Source organism: Berghia stephanieae, chromosome 12 (assembly GCF_034508935.2).
Source record: "Berghia stephanieae isolate SIO BIC M18660-M18661 chromosome 12, UCSD_Bste_1.3, whole genome shotgun sequence".
Taxonomy (NCBI): domain Eukaryota; kingdom Metazoa; phylum Mollusca; class Gastropoda; order Nudibranchia; family Aeolidiidae; genus Berghia; species Berghia stephanieae.
This window is the reverse complement of record NC_088371.1, coordinates 699,925-721,710: the sequence shown is the minus strand read 5'-3', so window position 1 is coordinate 721,710 and position 21,786 is coordinate 699,925. Positions and strand designations below refer to the sequence as shown.

The 21,786-nt window shown below is 36.6% G+C and overlaps 1 protein-coding gene across 3 annotated transcripts in view; it reads right to left on the bottom strand.

Moving 5' to 3' along the window:
- Positions 1-21,786, bottom strand: part of LOC144958072 (uncharacterized) — a gene marked incomplete at its 3' end in the record, with an annotated part of 53,657 nt that continues 31,871 nt past the window's right edge. For 2 of the 3 annotated variants that reach the window (XM_078889676.1, XM_078889677.1), the window contains 8 exon segments: positions 1-61; positions 3,976-4,052; positions 6,811-9,212; positions 9,933-9,977; positions 10,448-10,559; positions 12,682-12,843; positions 18,474-18,547; positions 20,958-21,085. In XM_078889676.1, the coding sequence (XP_078745802.1) occupies positions 1-61; positions 3,976-4,052; positions 6,811-9,212; positions 9,933-9,977; positions 10,448-10,559; positions 12,682-12,843; positions 18,474-18,547; positions 20,958-21,085 (3,061 nt within the window). 3 annotated transcript variants of the gene reach the window in all.

Sequence of the window (21,786 nt, the reverse complement as noted above, 5' to 3'; positions counted from 1 at the left end):
CCTACAGGCCAAGAGATCCAATGGTCTTGACTCTCGGCACAATATGGATGGGTCAGTTTGTCTGCAACCAATGGGGTACACACATCAATAATGGGGACAACAAGTGAAAAAGGAAGAACATTTCAACGATTGCTTTTAAAGCCCATTTTGACTGCACTAACCCTCACTTTTAACTCACTCAACCCTAACACCGACTATATCTGTAGTTTACCCGGGTTACTTTTACCCCATACCTATTTAGTACATTTTTTTATGAGACAAATTATAGGTGTAGTATCAAAGCCAATGTTTTTAGTTTTTTGCATGTTAATGATAGTTAACTTAAATAAAACTATGTACATGCTCATTTTTCAGACATTATTTCAAAACTTTGAACAGTAGCAAAAATCTCTAGGATTGAGTGAGTTAAATAAAAAAAAATTAAATAAATAAAATTCCCTTTATTCATCCCATAGGGGAAATTTGTGTCTATAGGGTCTATTCCAAGGGAAGACTGGAATAACCCAGGAATCAATCGCAGTGCAGCACCGCGAGGTGACTTGCTCAAGGCCACACCACAGTGGGTATTCAAACTCCGAACCTTTCAGGTATGAAGCAAAGACTGTACCGCTGAGCTACGCAACCCCCTAAGCAATTAAGTTGATAAACTCTCACTGTTACTGTAGCTAACATCTGGAGACTGGGAAAACTGTACCTATAACTATAACGATATCATTTGTTCCACCACACATCAAGTCTCTCATTTCCAGTACATTTTAATTTAATGGGAGGAAATGTCATTTTTTTAAAGGAGGAAATTCCTCTTCTGACTCCGCAATCTCGGAATGACAGACATTTTTGCATAAGTACATTCCACTTAGAAAACAAACATACAATCTGGCATCAACAACCTCAGCAATATTGAAGTGGACCACAGACTAGAAGGGAATTTATATAATCTATTCGATTTTATTTTTGGATGCACGACAACAGTCATGGCTAGTCCTGCAGGCACAGTACAACAGTCATGGCTAGTCCTGCAGGCACAGTACAACAGTCATGGCTAGTCCTGCAGGCACAGTACAACAGTCATGGCTAGTCCTGCAGGCACAGTACAACAGTCATGGCTAGTCCTGCAGGCACAGTACAAGTACAACAGTCATGGCTAGTCCTGCATGCACAGTACAAGTACAACAGTCATGGTTAGTCCTGCAGGCACAGTACAACAGTCATGGCTAGTCCTGAAGGCACAGTACAACAGTCATGGCTAGTCCTGCAGGCACAGTACAACAGTCATGGCTAGTCCTGCAGGCACAGTACAACAGTCATGGCTAGTCCTGCAGGCACAGTACAACAGTCATGGCTAGTCCTGCAGGCACAGTACAACAGTCATGGCTAGTCCTGAAGGCACAGTACAACAGTCATGGCTAGTCCTGCAGGCAGAGTACAACAGTCATAGCTAGTCCTGCAGGCACAGTACAACAGTCATGGCTAGTCCACATTACAACAGTCATGGCTAGTCCTGAAGGCACAGTACAACAGTCATGGCTAGTCCTGCAGGCACAGTACAAGTACAACAGTCATGGCTAGTCCTGCAGGCACAGTACAAGTACAACAGTCATGGCTAGTCCACAGTACAACAGTAATGGCTAGTCCTGCAGGCACAGTACAACAGTCATGGCCAGTCCTGCAGGCACAGTACAACAGTAATGGCTAGTCCTGCAGGCACAGTACAAGTACAACAGTCATGGCTAGTCCTGCAGGCACAGTACAACAGTCATGGCTAGTCCTGAAGGCACAGTACAAGTACAACAGTCATGGCTAGTCCTGCAGGCACAGTACAACAGTCATGGCTAGTCCTGCAGGCACAGTACAACAGTCATGGCTAGTCCTGAAGGCACAGTACAACAGTCATGGCTAGTCCTGAAGGCACAGTACAACAGTCATGGATAGTCCTGCAGGCACAGTACAAGTACAACAGTCATGGCTAGTCCTGCAGGCACAGTACAACAGTCATGGCTAGTCCTGCAGGCACAGTACAACAGTCATGGCTAGTCCTGCAGGCACAGTACAACAGTCATGGCTAGTCCTGCAGGCACAGTACAAGTACAACAGTCATGGCTAGTCCTGCAGGCACAGTACAACAGTCATGGCTAGTCCTGCAGGCACAGTACAACAGTCATGGCTAGTCCTGAAGGCACAGTACAACAGTCATGGCTAGTCCTGCAGGCACAGTACAACAGTCATGGCTAGTCCTGCAGGCACAGTACAACAGTCATGGCTAGTCCTGAAGGCACAGTACAACAGTCATGGCTAGTCCTGAAGGCACAGTACAACAGTCATGGCTAGTCCTGCAGGCACAGTACAAGTACAACAGTCATGGCTAGTCCTGCAGGCACAGTACAACAGCCATGGCTAGTCCTGCAGGCACAGTACAACAGTCATGGCTAGTCCTGCAGCCACAGTACAACAGTCATGGCTAGTCCTGCAGGCACAGTACAACAGTCATGGCTAGTCCTGCAGGCACAGTACAAGTACAACAGTCATGGCTAGTCCACAGTACAACAGTCATGGCTAGTCCTGCAGGCACAGTCCAACAGTCATGGCTAGTCCACAGTACAACAGTCATGGCTAGTCCTGCAGGCACAGTCCAACAGTCATGGCTAGTCCACAGTACCACAGTCATGATTAGTCTACAGTACACGTACAAGAGATTCTATATTAAAAAAAAATCTAGAGCATTTATATAGTGCAGTCTTGACTAAACATGCTCAAAGCACTTTACAAAGGGTCTCTAGCCAACAGCAACACTTAACATGTAGAACGAGACATGCCTTTTGCAAGGCGGAAATACATTTATTTTCGACAGATGCAACCCTGTTAATGACCAGGTACTCATTTTACACCCAAGTCCGGTGACAGAATATGAGGGGCCTATTCCAAGGACTCAAATTTGCATCGTTCAAGGTGGAAATCGATCCCAGGGCTTTCCAATGTGAAGGTGTCATGTCATACCACTAGAAGGTGTCATGTCATATCACTAGAAGGTGTCATGTCATACCACTAGAAGGTGTCATGTCATACCACTAGAAGGTGTCATGTCATACCACTAGAAGGTGTCATGTCATACCACTAGAAGGTGTCATGTCATACCACTAGAAGGTGTCATGTCATACCACTAGAAGGTGTCATGTCATACCACTAGGTGTCATGTCATACCACTAGAAGGTGTCATGTCATACCACTAGAAGTTGTCATGTCATACCACTAGAAGGTGTCATGTCATACCACTAGGTGTCATGTCATACCACTAGAAGGTGTCATGTCATACCACTAGAAGGTGTCATGTCATACCACTAGACCACAAAGCCCCAGAGACGTTAGAGCTAATGATCAAATATAAATCTTGGGGAGGAGGGCCCATTTATTTCTAACATTCTAAAATCTGCTTTGTCTGGAACTGTCACACACACACACACACTCACACACACACACACTCACACACACAGTGTTATCCAAATGTACATGTCTAAGTATCTATGATGGAAATCATTCAATCCTTTTGTTGGGAACTAGAGTGTAGTGTTGGATTTGTTCATACATGCCAAATTAATTCAGAGAGAAAAGATAAGATAGTAAAGATAAGATAAGATAGACTTTATTTATTGATCCTTTATGTAAATTATAATCTAGTAAGTGAGAAAGCATGGAGAAGGCAGGGAAGAGAATGGAGGATGTTATTATTTCATGACTGCCAAGTTCAGAAAGTCAAAATTGAGGGACATTTCTGGGCAGAATTAGGGACAAATGAGGGACGGAATAATAGGCACACAAACACACACATACATACAAATACACTGCAAAAATTAAATAAGGACAGTAGCCGACAGTACACAATAATATCTCGGTCATTGACCCCACGTAATGGAGGCAACATATAATAATACCTCAGTCATTGACCCCCTTAAAATATTGAAGTCATTGTCTGACACTTACTGACACCTGACTGGATGATGGGATGGAGTCTGATGGCTGCTTTGGTCAAACTGTACAAGTCTGGGTAATCCTCTGGACTGGACGTGGGATGATAATGATGATGATTATGATGGGAAAAGATGAGGGAAATATTAATATAATGTCATTGTTTTGTTTGGTTTTATGAATCCTATGGCAATTTTGACACCTTTACTTATATCTAGTATCTGTATCAAAAAGCAAGTTAAAAGCTTTTGGTGATAGTGATAGCTCTTTTCAATATGGCCCTAAACTCTGGAATACTCTATTGCAACCCTTTCGAGAAATCGAGAATATCTCAAACTTTGAATCTGCCTAAAAAACCCCACTTTACCCCCACCCACTTTACACCATGCCGACTGAAATATTTGCATACAATTATTTTAGCAATGTGTATTTTGTGTTAATGTTAAATTTTGACTACTAGTGTTCATAACGTAATTCATCCCCTATACAGGTCTTTGAGATGTCTGGTCTATGGAAAGACTCAGGAAGTCGAATTTACTATTATTTCATCACCAGAAGAAGAAAGAAGGGATAGCTACATTTAAAAACCAGAATTTATCTCCTCTTAAAGAACAGAAAAAAAGAGGGATAATGGGTAATCTAACAAAAACAACCGATATTCTAACTTGTTTAGTGTCTGTTGAGTTCACGATGACACAAGAAAACAAGGTGATGACAACGAGAGAGATAAAGCCGCCATCAAATTAAAAACGTGACCATTCTCATTTCAGTTGTTGGGAGGAGGAAAAACATGTATGACCTCCATTTATTTTTCGTTACAGAAGAGTTACAATACAATAAGAAAATTAGTGAAAATAATCTATTAAAATATGTCTCTAAACATACCTAGTTATCTCTCTTTGACCAGAATTATAAGATCAAAATATTCAATATCTAACAGTGTCCAACCACCGATAAACAGACTCTAGGTCACTAAATATGTAAAAAAAAAAAAAAAAAAAGAAAATGGTAAAATTTCTGTTCAACTTGGATTGGAAGTCTTCAGAGAAAAAAATAAAAACAAGAAACTAACCACAAATGTGTTTTGGGTTCCTTGCATGTTTTCTAACTAGTAGCCTTTTCACCTTATGCTATGCACAATACCGTCATGAACCAAAACTACGCTATGATTGGACTATCATATAATAGAATCTACATTTAGAACCTTTTGCATTCCTTGATTTAATTTGCTGGTCACAAAAGAATAATCCTGGCACATGCATGGGTCATTTCCAGACATGGAAACAACAACAGTCCACCTGTTTCCAGATTGCCACATCGGGATTTTATCAGGACACTTGGCCGCTATGTTTCTATCACAGATATACAAAATCCACCGTCTGTTATGTACCAGATATATTGATCCCCAGTGGGTCAAAAAAATGGCCAGAATTCCAGTATTTCAATTTATGATAGGGAAAATTATAGGTCCACTAAGAATACATACTAACAAAAAAACACACCAACACAAATAGAACGCTAACAAACAAACACACAAACATATGAGTCTGTATCCAACGGTTGTTTTTGTCAAATCTGACAAATGCAAAAATAGACCAAGACTCAGGCATTTTGAAAGACTATGGAAGAAATTCGTTTCCAGCATTTTCCAGGGGTGAAAATGTCTGGTCACAAAACAGGAGGAAACATATCAGTGTGTAGATCAAGACCCATACATAATGTGGTGGTGGTTGTAGGAGTAGTGGTGGTTGTAGTAGTAGTGGTGGTTGTAGTAGTAGTGGTGGTTGTAGTAGTAGTGGTGGTTGTAGTAGTAGTGGTGGTTGTAGTAGTAGTGGTGGTTGTAGTAGAAGTGGTGGTTGTAGTAGAAGTGGTGGTAGGGATGCTGATGTAGTGGTTGTGGTGAGTAGTTTTTATTCATTTTTTTAAAAATTGAAAAAGGAGGAATTGTGATGGGGATGGGTGGAGATAAAACCACCATTTAAAAATTGTCAGGCGATATTAACATTTTTCAGACAAAGACAACGCTGTTAACGGCCAGGTACTCATTTTACACCTGAGTAAGGTGAGAGAATGTGAGTAAAAAGCCATTTCCAAGGACTCAACTATAAGCCGAGCGAGGCTCGAACCCAGGACCTTCTGATCCGAAAGCGAGTGTCATACCACTAGGCCACATAGCTGCACCATTTAGGCGGAAGATTCTCAGCCCCGCCTTTCTCTGGGATGAATAATGAGAATCAATTCAAAATCTGAAAGTCTTTCAGCAACAGTTTGGCAATTCTAGATTTTAACTCACTCAATCCTAGAGATTTTATTGCTACTTTTCAAAACTGGAAACAAATGTATTAAAAATGAGCATGTATAGAGATAGTCATTCAACTACCATTAACATGTAAAAATTAAGAACATTAGCTTGGATACTACGCCAAAAATATGTCTCAGACAAATGTAATAAATAGGCATGGGGTAAAAGTAACCCATGGTATACTACGGGGTCGGTGTTAGGGTTGAGTGAGTTAAAATCATCAAAAATGGGTGGGTAAAATAATATCAAACAAAAATGAGAAATACCAAACACAGAACGTCTCAGGCTCAAAATCCTTTGTCAGCCAACAACAACAAGAAAACAATGAAATCATAAATACATTACTATAAAAACAGATTTCTGTTGTTGGCTGAAGAAGATTTCATGACCTGAAATGGTCCGTGATTGGAATTTGGTTCTTTTTTTTTTAAGCTGTTATGATAATTTTTGTTGGTTACTTTTTACAGTCCACAGCTTCCAGTAGCTTTGTATCAATTTGACTTGGATAAAATATCAACATTGTCCACACTTGAGAAAAATAAACTCACTTAATTTTAGGAATAACGTCGACTTCTCCCTCTATGGTATCCTGTTTCTTCATCAAATTTTGCTGCTGTTCCTTTTGTATCTCTGTCATGTTTTGTTTGTAGGCATTTAACACCTGGTACTGTCGCCAGATACGATCTTGTGGTGTGTCCATATTGGCCATGGCCTGTTGTAGACTTCGGTGTTTTGTCTTTCCAATGGCCGACATTTTGACATCTGGCATCACATCCTGGTACTCTGGCAGGTCCATCACAAAGTTGCCAGATGTATTTGTGTTTGGATCTTTCTTGACAAGGCTGGTGTTAGGATAGGCAATAATGACGTTTGGTGCTGATGTCTGAGCCAGGATTGTATTGGATGTACCCGTGACAATGTGTGACGGTTTTGGTGTCACGGATGGCTTCAGGAGTGAATAATTGGAAGACGTGGTGGCTAAAGTTGTTGGCGGTAGAACGGCTCTATTTCCCATTGAGTTGGGGGTTGCCTTGGTAATAATCACATGACCAGTGTCGGAGATGGTGTGACCTTTCTCTGTCAAGATTTGCTGTGTGTTGTTGTTGCTGTGTTGAGAGAGAATACTCACTGTGTATGGTTGATAGGAAGGTTTTTCAATCCTGACCAAACTGTCTGGATGAGATTGCAAATTGGGTCTCTGGTTTAATTCTGTGTTTGGAGAAAGTTTCTGTTGATTGTTTTTGGCATTGACAACAAGACCTGTGAGTAACGAGATTTGTTTTTTATTCTTTGGCGTTGAAGGAGTTGCTGAAGTAGCTGAACAATTCAAACCGGAGGTTGTTGAGGACGGAGATGGAGACGGTTTGAGGTAAAAAATTTTATTCTGAGCCTGGTCAATATTAGTTCTTTGACTCCCACTTGCGGTCAGCAGGGAGATTTTCTTGACCATTTGTCTTTGGGCTGGCTGGACTTGGGTGAGAATTTCATTTCTAGATGAAGCATTTTGTACAACATACTGGGGTGGATCTATGGCTGTCTGAAACTGGGAACTTGGACTAGTCTTAGGGGCGATGATGGAAATCGTTGACGGAGTCACTGTAGGAATTTTCACAGAACTCAATCCTCTTTGAATGGGTAATTTTGGTTTTGTGTTTATCGGGGCCGTGCCAGGGCCGATGGTCATGACAGTTGATGTCAATAGTGACACAGGATAATTCCCTGAAGTAGGAGATGTGTTGACAGCTTCATTCACCAACGTAGGATTGACCATGACGGTTGTTTTGTGTTTGGGATGATTTTCCATATTGACGACGGTCATCTTCTGTAATCCAGGCGTGGAAATTGGGCTTTGATTGGAGACTAGCTGTGGTCTTGATAATAATGATGATGACGGCGATGATAATAATGATGATGATGTGTTTTCTTGTTCAAGAGGTTTACGATTAAAAGAGGAAATGTTTTGAGTAGTTTGTTGTGGCCGATGATGAAAATTATTTGGAGATTGCAATTTACTTTGTTGCTGGAATTTAATTTTTTCTAAAGTGGACGAAGTGAGCAGAGATTTGGGTGATGTGGATTCACTGGATGGTTTGACCCAGTCTTGGTTCACACGGATGGCGGAATGCTCCGATGGCTGAGAATCCACACCAGATGATATTGGATCCAACACCTTTGACCTTTGTTGACCCAGACCACAACTAAATGACCCTGACTGTCCTTTACCCTTTGACCCGACCTCATTCTGACCACCAAGCACACGTCCCTTCCCTGATTCAATCCGTCCATTGGATAGGTCATCCCGTCTGACGTAATCACCATCCACAACAGATTTCACTTCTAAATTCACATCTCCAAAATGCTCCACTGACAAATCTTCGTGTTTAATCGTCACATTGAATTCCTCGTCACCCTGACTTGAAATCCCAGCATCCTCCATTCTCCCCGTGTTCTCAGCCTGATTAGAATCAACAAAGTGTGTCGGATCTACTTCATCTCTGCCCCATCCGTTCTCTTCAACCCCATCCCCCTTCTCCTCCTTTATCCAAGTCGTATCCACATCCACAATGGCATTTCCACAACTATCCAATCCACCCACAACACGGCTTGTCCTATCCCTTCCTAATGCTGACTGGTTCTCCTTCACAATGGATGTCCCAACATCATTTGAATTTTTAGAATTCACCTTTGACCTTTTCTTCTCACAGGGTTTGTTTTGCTCTCTGGATGAAGATAATGAAGATGATATTGATGATGATGGTGAGGGTAATCCAGAATTCATTTTTTTTTTTGTGATAGAAGGTGACGATGGTGAGGACGACAATGAAGATGATGATAATTTCTGAGAGGAAGTGAAAAGATGCTGTGTTCCGCTGGGTAACAAAGATTGGTGAGGGATGTTGTCAGGGTCATCGTTCTCAAAGAAATCTCTCTCCAATTCGACCTCCACGACCTGTTGGAAAACAAAAATAGAATAACAGTCAAAAGATAAATCTATTTGATAATCCCAATAAACTAATTGGCCAAGGTCAACATGTAAACGCTGTGGTCCCGGCCACCCTAACAACTACTGTAACCGTGAGCAATTGTCACAGTTCTAGGTCTATAATACGGCTACATGGTCTAGTGGTATGACATTTGCCTTTGGATAAGAAGGTTCACGGTTTCGAGCCCCACCCTGAGTGGCGATTAGTTGAGTCCTTGCTTTGAGCACTGAAACAATTTTTCTTTAGGGTCTTAACCAAGGGCAGACTGGAATAGCCGGGTGTTCATCCACAGCAAAGTGGTACAGAATGTTTTGGGTACAGCTATGTGCTCTTAAGGTATGATACTCGCCATTGCATCAGAAGGTCCTGGGTTTGTGCATAGTTGTCCTTGGAAATTCTCTCACCATACTCAGGTGTAAAATGAGTACCTAACCATTAACAGCATTGTCTCTGTCTAAAAAAAAATCTACTATCGCCTAACAGGCGTCATGTCTAGTCCTAAATGTAAAGTCTTGCTGCCTATCAGGGATCTTTGTAAAGTGCTTTGAGCATGTTTAGTGGATATTACCCTATATGAAAAAACTCAAAAACTCAAGGTAAGAAGCAAGATCCACACCACTGTGTCACGCTGGCCCTAGATATCTATCTAAGGTTAGAGGTCAAAGGTTGAGTCACAAACCACTTACAGTTTCAGCACCAAGTTTTTGTAGGCCTGTGAATGTTTTGTCCAACTGTTATAAAGATGAAGGGGGGACGTAATGTGGAGATGGGGGATGGGGCATGGAGGGAAGGGGGAGAAGTGAAATAATCATTGTCATTAGATCACAACTGACACAGGAAAATCTAGAAATAATATTAAAAAAACAAAAACAAGCAGAAAATTTCCATTTTCTTAAAGAATCTAAATGTTTAGAATATTAAAAAGGAGATTACATTGATAGTTAATAATAAAAATGATGACAACAACAATAACAATGATGACAACAACAACAATTACAACATTACAAAATCATTTTACTTACACATGTATTCAATATTCTATATCCTCAAAAACAATTTGTCACATCCATGTGTATCTTATTTACAAATTTATCAGTCTTTAGGCAGTTTGACAAGAATGAATACAAATCAACCATAGAATTTCTAACCAACAAAACCAGATTGTAAATAGACAAGAATAAAACTACAAAAACAGCCAAACCTTCAAGTGATGGATGATGTCCACTTTTTTATTCCTTGCATCCACAAAGTGCAGCTGCACTCGCACAGGAAATTCACCCCAGCCTCGTCTTGTCAAATGGAACGGGGGAACACTGAGGACAGGAAAACAATGTGAATCAAACTCAAACTATAGGCCATGTCAGTTACAAAATCAATGTGAATCAAACTCAAACTATAGGCCATGTCAGTTACAAAATCAATGTGAATCAAACTCAAACTATAGGCCATGTCAGTTACAAAATCAATGTGAATCAAACTATAGGCCATGTCAGTTACAAAATCAATGTGAATCAAACTATAGGCCATGTCAGTTACAAAATCAATGTGAATCAAACTCAAACTATAGGCCATGTCAGTTACAAAATCAATGTGAATCAAACTATAGGCCATGTCAGTTACAAAATCAATGAGAATCAAACTCAAACTATAGGCCATGTCAGTTACAAAATCAATGTGAATCAAACTCAAACTATAGGCCATGTCAGTTACAAAATCAATGAGAATCAAACTCAATCTATAGGCCATGTCAGTTACAAAATCAATGTGAATCAAACTATAGGCCATGTCAGTTACAAAATCAATGTGAATCAAACTCAAACTATAGGCCATGTCAGTTACAAAATCAATGTGAATCAAACTATAGGCCATGTCAGTTACAAAATCAATGAGAATCAAACTCAATCTATAGGCCATGTCAGTTACAAAATCAATGTGAATCAAACTCAAACTATAGGCCATGTCAGTTACAAAATCAATGAGAATCAAACTCAAACTATAGGCCATGTCAGTTACAAAATCAATGTGAATCAAACTTAATCTATAGGCCATGTCAGTTACAAAATCAATGTGAATCAAACTCAAACTATAGGCCATGTCAGTTACAAAATCAATGTGAATCAAACTATAGGCCATGTCAGTTACAAAATCAATGTGAATCAAACTATAGGCCATGTCAGTTACAAAATCAATGTGAATCAAACTCAAACTATAGGCCATGTCAGTTACAAAATCAATGTGAATCAAACTATAGGCCATGTCAGTTACAAAATCAATGTGAATCAAACTATAGGCCATGTCAGTTACAAAATCAATGTGAATCAAACTATAGGCCATGTCAGTTACAAAATCAATGTGAATCAAACTCAAACTATAGGCCATGTCAGTTACAAAATCAATGTGAATCAAACTATAGGCCATGTCAGTTACAAAATCAATGTGAATCAAACTCAAACTATAGGCCATGTCAGTTACAAAATCAATGTGAATCAAACTATAGGCCATGTCAGTTACAAAATCAATGTGAATCAAACTCAATCTATAGGCCATGTCAGTTACAAAATCAATGTGAATCAAACTCAAACTATAGGCCATGTCAGTTACAAAATCAATGTGAATCAAACTCAAACTATAGGCCATGTCAGTTACAAAATCAATGTGAATCAAACTCAAACTATAGGCCATGTCAGTTACAAAATCAATGTGAATCAAACTCAAACTATAGGCCATGTCAGTTACAAAATCAATGTGAATCAAACTCAAACTATAGGCCATGTCAGTTACAAAATCAATGTGAATCAAACTCAAACTATAGGCCATGTCAGTTACAAAATCAATGTGAATCAAACTCAAACTATAGGCCATGTCAGTTACAAAATCAATGTGAATCAAACTATAGGCCATATCAGTTACAAAATCAATGTGAATCAAACTCAAACTATAGGCCATGTCAGTTACAAAATCAATGTGAATCAAACTATAGGCCATGTCAGTTACAAAATCAATGTGAATCAAACTCAATCTATAGGCCATGTCAGTTACAAAATCAATGTGAATCAAACTATAGGCCATGTCAGTTACAAAATCAATGTGAATCAAACTATAGGCCATGTCAGTTACAAAATCAATGTGAATCAAACTCAAACTATAGGCCATGTCAGTTACAAAATCAATGTGAATCAAACTATAGGCCATGTCAGTTACAAAATCAATGTGAATCAAACTCAAACTATAGGCCATGTCAGTTACAAAATCAATGTGAATCAAACTCAAACTATAGGCCATGTCAGTTACAAAATCAATGGCATGTCTAAAAAAAAATTTAAACTTGAGATTTCATAAAGTTCAATATCAACTAAACATGCTGAAAGCACCGATTCACAAACACACACTTTTCAGATCTTTATCTTACACAAGTGCCTGCTCTTTAATGTGTACCTGATTTCTACATGGTCGTTGGGTTTGTAGCTGTGGTGGAGAAAGAACCAGACTTTCTTGACAAATCCTGAGATGTCCGGGTCATTCTTTTGACCTCGGACGTAGACCATCCATTTATGGCTGGACATGTCAGTTGCCTCTCGCTGATCCACTGGGATGTACCTGATGACAATAATAACAAGAATGATATTAATGATGATGATAGGAATAATAATAATAATAATAATAATAATAATAATAATAATAATAATAATAATAATAATAATAATAATAATAATAATTGTCACATTAACTCACTCAACCCTAACACCGACTGTATCCGTAGTTTACCCGGGTTACTTTTACCCCATGCCTATTTATTACATTTTTATGAGACAAATTTATAGGCGTAGTTTCAAAGCTAATGTTTTTAGATTTTGCATCTTAATGATGGTTGAATAAAACTATCTATGTACATGTTCATTTTTAATACATTTTGAAAAGTAGCAAACGTCTCTTGGATTGAGTGAGTTAACGATGATTCACATTTATTTTATTAAAATTTTATTTTATTAAGAACTGAATTCATCTCACTCCAGTTATATTTCGGTAGGCTTAGATAAACTTTACCCTCTAATATTAGATCGTCTTTCCTTTTATAGCCTTCCCTTGAATTAATTTCTAATTAGTGAATACTTTTCGTTCTACATTCTGTCACGTAGCCACTTATTATAAAAGCTGATCGATCTAATCTTCCTCACTCACTTCTCTCCATAATCTTTGCCCTGACAGCCATACTATTCTACTCCTCATATTATCTGTTTTCGAGATTTATGTCTTACTCTCTGGATTTTGTGGAGCACTTCACTAGTTTTGATTTCCACCATCAAGACGTCGGAGCTTCCTTTGTCACCTTTGCCAGTTCAATCATTGTCAAGAATTTATCAAGCCTGGGCATGTCAGAGGAATAACTGCAACTACTCTCAAACTGTAAGTGGAACCCCACAAGTCTGTCCACAATATCTAACATTATCATCATCTTATCAAGATAGCATAAGTTACGTAATATCAATATACTCTCATTTGTAACTGTGATCACCATTCATTTATCAGAAGACTCGTTTAATTAAATTTCATCTTTCTATTCATATCATCTCAAACAAATCGTCATTTGTTCTTCATTGAGACCATGACATTTTGCATAGGACACATATAAAGAATTGAATTAATTGAGTTACATATATCTATTTCAATCAACCTTTAAAGTTTAAATTGTAAAACTCTCAATTGCCCCACTTGATCATATTTTAATTGAACTCCCTATTTACAGAATTGCCTTAATCTTTTTATTTCATTTCTTCGTTTAAATTGAATAGCAATTTATCCATTCATTCCTTCATTTATTCATTTATATAATTATTCATTCACTCATTCATTCATCCGTTCACTCGTTTATTCACCTATTTATAAATTATTCATTCACTCATACTGGTGAAATATAGAATTATTAACTACATCACTATGCCAACTATTGATGACAATACTGGTAAAATATAGAATTATTAACTACATCACTATGCCAACTATTGATGACAATACTGGTAAAATATAGAATTATTAACTACATCACTATGCCAACTATTGATGACAATACTGGTAAAATATAGAATTATTAACTACATCACTATGCCAACTATTGATGACAATACTGGTAAAATATAGAATTATTAACTACATCACTATGCCAACTATTGATGACAATACTGGTAAAATATAGAATTATTAACTACATCACTATGCCCACTATTGATGACAATACTGGTAAAATACAGAATTATTAACTACATCACTATGCCCACTATTGATGACAATACTGGTAAAATATAGAATTATTAACTACATCACTATGCCAACTATTGATGACAATACTGGTAAAATACAGAATTATTAACTACATCACTATGCCAACTATTGATGACAATACTGGTAAAATACAGAATTATTAACTGCATCACTATGCCAACTATTGATGACAATACTGGTAAAATACAGAATTATTAACTGCATCACTATGCCCACTATTGATGACAATACTGGTAAAATACAGAATTATTAACTGCATCACTATGCCCACTATTGATGACAATACTGGTAAAATATAGAATTATTAACTACATCACTATGCCAAACATTGATAGAACTCAACAGTAACAAATAAACATGAATAAGTCCCTTCCAACCAGACTGTTTACAACAATTTTTTAAAATGTACAGACACTACTGAGGGCCTGAAGCCAAGTGGAAGAAAATAGCAGAGGACTTGAAATAGCCGAAATTTGAGACCCATGAATAGGAGACAGCCAGCCGGATGCGCAGTTGTGACCGAGGTAGAAAAACAATGACAAAAGCATGTGTGGGTAAACCATCCTTTACCACCTGTCACTTTCTTTAAAACTTATCTGCAAACAATTCACATATTTGCTGCTATTTTTAATGTAGTTACAGATCGAAGAAAGGAAAGCAAACTTCCTTCAAATTATTTAATCGCTATAGACATATGGTCAAAGACAAACTTAACCGAAACCAGCCTCTCTAGGAAAATCTGCTGACAGTCATTTTGTCACCCCACTTATCGAAATCTATCGATTTCTTGGGGAATATTTCATTACAGGCGAGTATCGAATCAGAAAGTATGTTTTATTCATTTATCCATAAACCATTACTACTACTGCTGCTACTACTACTATTCACTTTCAATCACACACATAATCACTCTCATGCAGACAGTCACAAACTCAACTGTTTGTTTCAATATAATTTTTAGCCTTTTCATTAAAAACAAAAATACATTGTATAGGCAGACTTTTCAAGAAAAAGCAAATCCCTGAGTGATTTTTTAAAAAGATTTTGTCTCGGACTGTTAGCACAATGGTTCAAAAATTATGTTGTCAGAAAAACTTAAGAGAAAAGAAGAAAATGGATTTATTCACATCAGCAACCAGTATGCATTTTTTAGAATTGAATTACACTTAAGTATCATATCAATATGCAGAGTGAATAGGCAATATGCCTTTAAATGATGATCCATAAGACAATTATTGTTGTTTTAAAATTCAATAATACATAGATTTTATAATAATAATTCATTCTTCAGATTACCACAACATAATCAGGTACAGCGGACTTGTATTAATTCATTATGCCTTTCAGAGGATTGCCATATCCACAAAGTTGCAATCATATTTCTTTACAAAGTTATATATATATATATTTAGTATTGAAGAAAATAAGTAAAAAGTTGCGTTTCTTCTTGTGTTTTTCTTACAGAATGAGCGATTAAGTAGATTGTACGTCTATTTTTTTTTAAATTGTGACTTTGCATATATAGCCAGAAAATATACAGTTAATGTGTCTAAATGGGAAAGAATTTGATTTAGGATATGTAATACATGAGCTGAGTGTATGATTATCCAATGTGGGCTAAAGTGTCATTGTCTTGCTTATAAATATAAAGTTTGCAATTAAAATGGTTAACTAGAAAAGATTCTGATTTGAGAAATGTACTTTTAGGCAGAACATGCGATTAACCGGTGTAGACTTAAGCACTATAGTCTTGATTATAATCATCAAGTGTAGAATGTTTGCAATTAAAATGATTTTAAATAATAATGAATCCGATTCGAGAAATGGCACACAAGGGTAGAATATGTGATTAACCAGTGCACACTTAAGCATCAGGATCTTGCTTATAAAGTGCAGAAACTTTGCAAATAAAATAGAAAAGAATTCAATTCGATAAATGGAACACAAAAGCAGAATTTGCGAATACCCGTTCCAGACATAAGCGCCATAGTCTTGTTTATAAAGTGCAGAAACTTTTCAATAGGTTAAATAGAACAGAATTGAATTTGAAAAGTGGAACATAAAAGTAGAATTTGCGAATAACCGTTCCAGACAAGCGTCATGGTCTTATAAAGTGCAGAAACTTTTCAAATAAATGGATAAAACAGTAAAGAATTTGATTCAAAAAGTGGAACACAAAAGCAAAATTTGCGAATACCCGGTCCAGACATAAGCCTCATGGTCTTGTTTATAAAGTGCAGAAACTTTGCGAATAAATGGATAAAAAAGAAATGAATTTGATTCGATATGTGGAAGACAAAAACAATGTTTGCGATTAACCAGTTCATGGTCTTGTTTAAATGAAACAATGCAATACATTTTAAAATATATCTTCATTGAGTAATTAAGCTAAATATGCGGCATTCGAATAGATAGACTGATCCGTGGAATTTTGGATAATTAGCTGTATTTATTCCCCACCATTTAGATTGTGTGATTAAGTTTATGATTGAAATGCACAGTTTATCTCACTAATCAATGTTTTGCAATAAAGGGGAGTGTGTGTGAACCCTAGCAAAGAAAATTATTTGAGAGAGATATGCAATCAATAAGCAAAACAGTAAGCCTTGACCTCTTTTCTAGATTAAAATGAAGTATTATTCGGTATTTATCATGCTTTTCAGTTTGTAGTTGAATTCTAGAATGGATTGTTTATAGGCCTCATTGATTGTATGTCAGTATGTCAGTCTTTAGGACACCGATTACCCTAATGCGGCCACAATTTACAATGTGACGGCCACAAGCCCGTTAAACGCAGAGTGGGGTATTGTTTTTTGCAAGTAATGCTATGGTTTTAATAGGATATCTGTCTCCTATTAAAATACATTCCTGTGTTGGATTTTGCATTAAATTCATTCTTCTTCGGATTTTGGGATGTTTAATTTTCATGGATTGTGATTGTGATTTACAAGACTATTAATGTGAGTAAATGCCCAAATAGATATATTTTAAATTTTTTTTTTTTTTTTTTAGTTTTATTTTGTTTTGTTTTGAAGCATGTATTGTAAGAGATAATGTACAAATACACCAAAGACTATATCCTTTCAACTACTTGTTTTATTATTATTATTATTATTGTTTGTATGATACATACTAAATACATGTTCAATGTTGGGTGCAGAAAATATGCGTTTGTTTTTATGAAATTATAAAAGTAGTCCCACATTGTTCTTTGATGTTATTTGTGGTTGCATTTGCTTTGAAACTTATACGTTATATTGTGTTACATTGTTTTAAAAAATATTTCTGGTACTCGTATGCATGTGTAGTCAACGGCCCACCGGTCAATCGTGTTCTTTATTATTTTATCATTTTTGCTTGGCATCATACATATTATGTGAATATGGCAGGCTGTTATGAATTGTAATTATAACATTAAGCGATTTAAATATTTTTTTTTTAAGGCATATTAAAAGTCTTTCCTGCATTTATTGCCGAGCACCTTCACTTTTCTGTTACTATTTTAACGATCAACTGATTTTCTTTTGCCTCCTTGGTAAGTTTGCGGACTTTTTTCAAAACGAGGCCTGGGCGTGGCCTATAATAATAATAATAATAATAATAATAAGAAGAAGAAGAAGAAGAAGAAGAAGAAGAAGAAGAAGAAGAATAACAACATTGATTATAGTGATAATAAAAGACTCATGAAGGACCCGTTCCCAACCAAACGTTCTCATTCCCCAGCTAAACAGACCCAAATGAAAGGGAAATTGACATCTTTGACCCCTGACCTACTTGGGGCAGTCAAGACCACACCTACCAAAAAAACAATAATCTCTGAATTCCATAGATTGGATACAAGAGGAGATAACAGCAACTCATTTCTATATCTTAAACAGATTTAAACACGATCTGAATTGTTCCTTTTAAATTCTAATCTAAAAATAGAACAATAGAACAAATACACTAACCTGGACACATTTCCCACCACAATTTTTTTCTTGATTTTAAACCGGGCTCTCCTGTCATCGTAGGTCGAGGAACTCTGAGGAAAACAAAACATTGGAAATAGAAAATAAAGCATCTAAGAATATCTTGTTTTGAAAACCAATAGATACACACACACATACACACTCTCTCTCTAACATCTGCAAATGAGTACCAAGTTGGGGAGATTTCGTTTATTTAGATCAAGCCAATGGAAAAAATTTTTAAAAACTATATATACAGATTAAAGGGGAAGACCTCTGTGTGCGCGTGTTTGTATGTGTCTCTGTATGTGTGTATGTTGAAGGGGGGGGGGGGGGGGGAACACCTTCAATGTCTCGTTCACAACACTAATGCCCGCAACAACAACACAAACAATAATAATATTAATAACAACAACAACAACAATAATAGCAACAGCAAAGACGACAACAAAAGCAACAACAATGACAATAACATCATCAATGACAATGACAACAACAACAATGACAATAACATCATCAATGACAATGACAACAACAATGACAATATCATCATCAATGACAATGACAACAACAACAACAATGACAATAACATCATCAATGACAATGACAACAAAACAACAATGACAATAACATCATCAATGACAACAACAACAACAACAATGACAATAACATCATCAATGACAATGACAACAACAATAATGATAATAACATCATCAATGACAACAACAACAATGACAATAACATTATCAATGACAATGACAACAACAACAACAATGACAATAACATCATCAATGACAATGACAACAACAACAACAATGACAATAACATCATCAATGACAACAACAACAACAATGACAATAACATCATCAATGACAATGACAACAACAACAACAACAATGACATCATCAATGACAACAACAACAATGACAATAACATCATCAATGACAATGACAACAACAATGACAATAACATCATCAATGACAACAACAACAATGACAATAACATCATCAATGACAATGACAACAACAACAACAATGACAATAACATCATCAATGACAACAACAACAACAATGACAATAACATCATCAATGACAATGACAACAACAACAACAACAATGACATCATCAATGACAACAACAACAATGACAATAACATCATCAATGACAATGACAACAACAATGACAATAACATCATCAATGACAATGACAACAACAACAATGACAATAACATCATCAATGACAATGACAACAACAACAACAACAATGACAATAACATCATCAATGACAATGACAACAACAACAATGACAATGACAACAACAATGATAATAACATCATCAATGACAACAACAACAACAATGACAACAACAACAACAATGACAATAACATCATCAATGACAATGACAACAACAATGACAATAACATCATCAATGACAACAACAACAACAATGACAATAACATCATCAATGACAATGACAACAACAACAACAATGACAATAACATCATCAATGACAACAACAACAACAATGACAATAACATCATCAATGACAATGACAACAACAATAATGATAATAACATCATCAATGACAACAACAACAATGACAATAACATCATCAATGACAATGACAACAACAACAACAATGACAATAACATCATCAATGACAATGACAACAACAACAACAATGACAATAACACCATCAATGACAACAACAACAACAATGACAATAACACCATCAATGACAATGACAACAACAATAATGATAATAACATCATCAATGACAATGACAACAACAACAACAATGACAATAACACCATCAATGACAATGACAACAACAATAATGACAATAACATCATCAATGACAATGACAACAACAACAACAACAATGACAATAACACCATCAATGACAACAACAACAACAATGACAATAACATCATCAATGACAATGACAACAACAACAACAATGACAATAACATCATCAATGACAATGACAACAACAACAACAATGACAATAACATCATCAATGACAACAACAACAACAATGACAATAACATCATCAATGACAATGACAACAACAATAATGATAATAACATCATCAATGACAACAACAACAATGACAATAACATCATCAATGACAATGACAACAACAACAACAATGACAATAACATCATCAATGACAATGACAACAACAACAACAATGACAATAACATCATCAATGACAATGACAACAACAACAACAACAATGACAATGACAACAACAATGACAATAACATCATCAATGACAATGACAACAACAACAATGATAACAACAACAACAACAACAACAACGATAATAACAACAACAACAATGATAATAACAACAACAACAACAATGATAATAACATTATAAATGACAATGACAACAACAACAATGACAACAACAACAATGATAACAATAACAACGACAACAACAACAACAACAACAACGATAACAACAACACCAACCTTACCTTGGCAGGCAGAGAGACAGGTTTGAATACATTGGAGGATGTAACCAATGGCCTAGGTGAGGCTGATGTGTCATCACTGCTCTGTTCTGGTTGTGGTCCTGGTGGTCTCATAAAGGTTACATCATCTGCTGTCACATTACAACATGGAAAGGGATTTTTTAAAAATCACAGTCAATTAGAATGAATAAAATTGACGTCACTCAGCTCCTTGTTATTGTCCTTAGACTGTCTGTTGGGTGATTAGTTCTCACTCAATTCTCTTTAAAAAGACTATAAACTTTAAAGGTTTTTATATATGGTATTGAGTATTGGTAAGACTGATCTAGCAGACACAACTGGTGAGTATTTTACTTTAATGCATACCATCAACATCAGATTTACCACAGAGAATAATTTTGAATTTCATGAAAAGTAAAATTTGTGTCTAACAAGATGCAATGATTCCATCGTGTTAGACAAAAGGCCTGGCTTTAAAATACCTGATATGAATCTTAGTGTGATATCAATACATCATCATTTATCTAAAATGGACGTTGATTTCAATACTGAAACGCACAATTTTCTCTCAAGAGTGAACCGTCCTGTATGTCAATTGCATGTTAACAGTTGTTCAGAACTTAGATAATGGAAATGAAAAATAACATGTACAGTGGACTCCGGATAAGACGATGCCCAGGGGAACCGAGAAAAAAATCGACTTATCCGAAAATCAACTTAACCGGAGTGTAACCAAATGAGCAAAAACGCATTTGAACAAAGCAAACCAATCTAGAATAAGTAAGTCCCTTCATATCGCGCGGTCTCTGTAGTGGTCATCAGAGGCTCCTAG